The sequence below is a fragment of the Austrofundulus limnaeus genome, unplaced genomic scaffold, assembly GCF_001266775.1.
Source record: "Austrofundulus limnaeus strain Quisiro unplaced genomic scaffold, Austrofundulus_limnaeus-1.0 Scaffold1332, whole genome shotgun sequence".
NCBI lineage: Eukaryota > Metazoa > Chordata > Actinopteri > Cyprinodontiformes > Rivulidae > Austrofundulus > Austrofundulus limnaeus.
Genome location: NW_013953734.1, coordinates 11,823 through 16,060, shown reverse-complemented (window position 1 = coordinate 16,060; position 4,238 = coordinate 11,823). Strand labels below are relative to the sequence as shown.

General features: G+C 39.6%; 1 protein-coding gene across 1 annotated transcript; it reads right to left on the bottom strand.

Annotated features, from left to right (window-relative positions):
- Positions 1-982: 982 nt before the first annotated feature.
- Positions 983-2,859, bottom strand: LOC106534992 (ladderlectin). Its single transcript, XM_014031832.1, has 4 exons — positions 2,851-2,859; positions 2,255-2,389; positions 1,129-1,237; positions 983-1,047 (listed from the first exon to the last, which is right to left on the bottom strand). Exons 1-4 carry the CDS (start codon positions 2,857-2,859, stop codon positions 983-985), a joined length of 318 nt encoding a protein of 105 aa, XP_013887286.1.
- Between the last annotated feature and the right edge of the window lie 1,379 nt (positions 2,860-4,238).

The window sequence follows — 4,238 nt, the reverse complement described above, 5'->3', positions numbered from 1 at the left end:
ATTATCAATAACAAACTTTCTGTTCTTGTTCTGTATCAGTCTCAAAACAAGATCAAAAAGACATTTTGGCTGATATAGGATTGAATAACTTGGTTAGATGGACAGTTTTTGCAGTGTAGTCTATTTAAACACCTTGAAATTGGTCTCTGGGTCTTTAAGAACCTTCTACTGTTTCAGACACTCCCACTTCAGCACCAATTCACAACAATACCTCATTGGAGGGGTGCTCTGTGGGGTGAGAGCTCGGCTGCAGACTGAGCTCCAGGGAGGAGCTTTGTGTAAATAGGCGGGGCTTTGTGGAAATTGTACCAGCAAGTGTTTAGGCAGCTCCACGTGGCCACAGGAGATTCAAGAAATTCAAAAACCTAGGATGAATGAGTCAAAGCAACACTGTTTGTGATGAGGGGATGACATTAGAACATGATAATAAAAACCCATTTCTCATCACACCAGCCCTTTAATGCATGGCTTCAAATGAAGATGTTTAACTTTCTGTTAGCGCTCACAGTATGTGTTGAGGATAATCAAGGGTGTAAAGTACAGTAAATGTCAAATATTTTAAGACTTTTACTCCAGTAATATTCTTTGAAGAGACTTTAACTTTTAGTAAAACAATTTTACAGTAAGATTATTTGACTCAATCATCACTTTGTGGTAAAATAACTGAGTTAAACTTATTTTTCTGTATAAGGTCAGAGTTTTTGTTTTGTCTGAGTTCTGTAAATTTTAGCAAAAAAATAAACTTTTCACAACAAGGTAAATGTGTCATAACATCAGAAAAAAAACCCCACAAACCATCTTTTTTAATGCTAAACTTTATTTTGGTAGAACAGGAAGTAAAGTAGAGCTAAAAGCATGATTTCTAAAAGCCGATCCCATCGCTCCGAGCCTCGTCGCTCAGAACCGACCCAGCTCTGAAATATGATCAGTTGTTCGGCTGCAGCAGAACCAGAGACAGAAAAGCTGGACGGATGTGGACTGTTCACTTCCTGACGCAGACAAATGGTAAGCCATAGTTGCAGGGATAGTCGTACCAGCACCTGCAGTCTGCAGCCGTCACAAACATGCAGATTAGAACTTCCTAAAGATTATCTCTGTGTGGGATTATAATCCTGGCAGCTAAATTACCTGAGACGTTCATCACCAGACAGTTCAGACCGGTGTTGGTCCTCGGAGTTCCTGAGCAGAACTTCTTAAAACTGAAGCGAGAGCCGTCACTCCAGAACCAGTACTGCTCCTGAAAAACAGCCAAARATCAGCTGAATGACAGCCGAAGTTTACTGAAGAGGCTGAAATATTACAGTTCAGTTATACTGAACTAACAGCTAAACTGTAGCTTTATAGGAGCTTAATGGTAGTTAAATGCTAATAGCTACTTAGCACATTGCTCCAGGTTGACTTTAATATTTTGATAAATTAAAAGTTAAAACAACACAAAACGTTCAGAAGTTGAGTCAAAAAAAATTAATAAACACTAAAGCAAAAATTGAATGCTGACTCAGCATTATCACAAATAAACTCAAACACTTTTAAATAACAGCTAAAGAAACACTTTTTAAATCAGATTTGTTCTGCAGGTTTTAAAATATGAAATCATATGTGAGCCATCACATCGAAACGAGGATTAAGTCCAAAAGTGGTGTGTGGAGAAATAGGTAAATATAGTGTTTTGACTAAAATGTTAACAAAAATTGCATTTAGTCAAAATATAATGAATAAAAGCCTTATTAATGTATCAGTTGAATGAACCGCCTCAAATATAATCATAAAACAAAATTAGGAAGCACTATTTTGAGCATTAGCAACAAAAAAAAAAAACAGATTTTGAGGAAAAACGCCTCAAATTTTTCAGATTTTCCCTGTGAGTTAACAAAGTCTTGTTTCTTTTTAGCTGGGAAATCTCAATATTCAAATATAATTTGAGGTTTCCTCTTTATAAGGACATCAAAAATTCCTCATTAAAATTACATCAAATTAGGATTCAGACCAAATATTTATGTTTTATTGTAACCAACAAGACACATTGAGTCATATATGTGGATTTATGTATGATATCAGAATGATCCAGGTGTCAAAATGTAGCTTTTAAAGCCAAGAATCTGAAAATGTAATTAGGTCATTTTGACCAAATGTGACTTAATCCTCATTTTGATATGATGGGTCACATATGTGATTTTGTCATCATATATCTAAAGTAATAATAAATGTTATAAAATAAAAGTGTTAGATGTCTCTAATGTCGTGTCAGACGTACCTGTTGGCTGTCAGAACCTCCGATCCAAGTCACAGGGTATCCATTGGTCCTGCTGTGGATGTAACTCTTCAGCCAGCTGTGCTGAGCCGCGCTGTGGACAGAAGCAAGGTTTCCTCCCTGAGACACACAGTAGTTCTGCAGTGATGAGAGAAAACATGATGTCAGCAAATCAACCTTCACTTTCACCAAACGCCTCCAAGAAATAAAGAATATTTTTATTTCTGTAGAACAGCTGATGATTTATTTGTTCATTTAGTTTATTTTTCTGCAGAAATGCTGTTAAATAAAGTGACCTTCAGGTCTCATCCTGTGGACCACAGGAGCGCCCTCTAGTGGTCGACAGAGGAACATTTGATGTTTTCTGTCTGCAGGTTAGAAACCATTTCCTCCATTCATCATCTCCTCACACTTTAACCTCTGAATATTCAAAATAAACAGAAGNTCTGTTTGTAAATAAAGTCCCACTTTGCGCTAAAGTTCTTTTTATAAAAACAGATTAGCACTTTATAAACAGGTTATGTAAGAATTTGTAAATGAAGCATCAATTTCTAAAACAGTTTGTTTATCTTCTGGACACAAATAGAAACAATTTCTACAAAGAACATCCCTCTCCTTTCATGAAATAACATTATTTTCTTGACTTTTAATTATTGATCCATTCTTTAGAAGAAAGTTAGCTTTACCTTTCTGTTTCCAGTAGTGAACCAGTCCAATAACCACCAAGAGCAGAACCACTAATGTAACACACAGCCGGATGATTGTTGTAGAGAAATGACCTAAAAACAAACAAAAAAGATAGAAGAAACACTTATTTCAGCAGAAAACATCATAAGGGCACCCACCTGCAGTTGAGCCGGTGGGGGAGCTCTCCGGTGAGGGTCTTGTGGTCCAGCCTTGGCTTCCATGGGTCAGCTGGGATAAGCCTGAAACAGTGACAGTTTTCAGATACTCTCAAGCCCCCCAACAGAACGCCTCACTGATGGAGGTTTTCCTAGTATGTCAGAGAGTTGCCTCTTCGTGTCTTCAAGCAGCAGGCGTGAAGGTTCTGACTGGTGTTTGTGCTTATGCACCAAACAACAGTTTTAATTACCCAGCCTCTGCATGGGGTCCTGGAAGGGGTGCTGTCTGAGGATTCTGTTCTACTGGGTGACTTCAATGTCCATGTGGGCTTTGACAGAGTTATCTGGAAGGGGGTGGTTCGAAAGAAAGGCCTCCCCAGTTGACACTTCAGTTGTCAACTGATCACCACCTGGTTGTGAGTTGGATACTGTGGGGAGAGAGGCTGCCAGACTGACCTAGTAAACTCAAATGTATAGTGAGGGTGAAGTGGAAACATCTAGGGGATCCTTCTGTCCCTGCAATCTTCAGCTCTCACCTCTGGGAGAGTTTTTCACAAGTCATGACATAGAATCCAAGTGGGCCATGTTCAGAATCTCTGTTCCAGGAGCTGTGGCCTGAAGGTCATTGGTGCCTATTGCAGAAGCAACTAAAGGATGGTCTGCTGGACACCAGGGGTGATGGAGACCGTTAGGCTGAAGAAGAGGTCTTCAGAGATTGACTTTCCCAGATGACCCCTGAAGTAGACAATGGGTAGAGGGTGGCCAGAAAGGTTGCAACTTCAGTGGGTGCAGTGGTTGGGCATGGGAGGAATTCAGGGATGCCATAGAAAATATATTTTGGATAGACTCAAGGAGATACTAGAAAACCATTTGATGACTCAGAAAAGGAAAGTGTTCCCTGTCCTGGGATGTGCAGCTGACCCAGACTGAGGATATTGTTAAATGGTGGAAGGAACACTTTGAGACAAAGTCTGATGACTCAGAGCAAGATCAGTCCATTACCACAACAGAGGTCACCAAGGTAGTTGACGGAACATGAGGCTGGCAGAGGCTTGGTGTCCTCTGTGTGTTTTCAGAAGTGTTTGTAAGGGAAACACTGGTTTAACTCCCTCCAGTTGTGCTGGTTCATTTTGATCTGGTTAGTT

Coding starts and splice junctions, on each gene's coding strand:
- LOC106534992 (XM_014031832.1), bottom strand. Junction 1,238..2,254: donor GAGGTTCTGACAGCCAACAG/GTACGTCTGACA, acceptor GCTGTTTTTCAG/GAGCAGTACTGGTTCTGGAG. Junction 1,048..1,128: donor TCTGGTGATGAACGTCTCAG/GTAATTTAGCTG, acceptor TGACGGCTGCAG/ACTGCAGGTGCTGGTACGAC.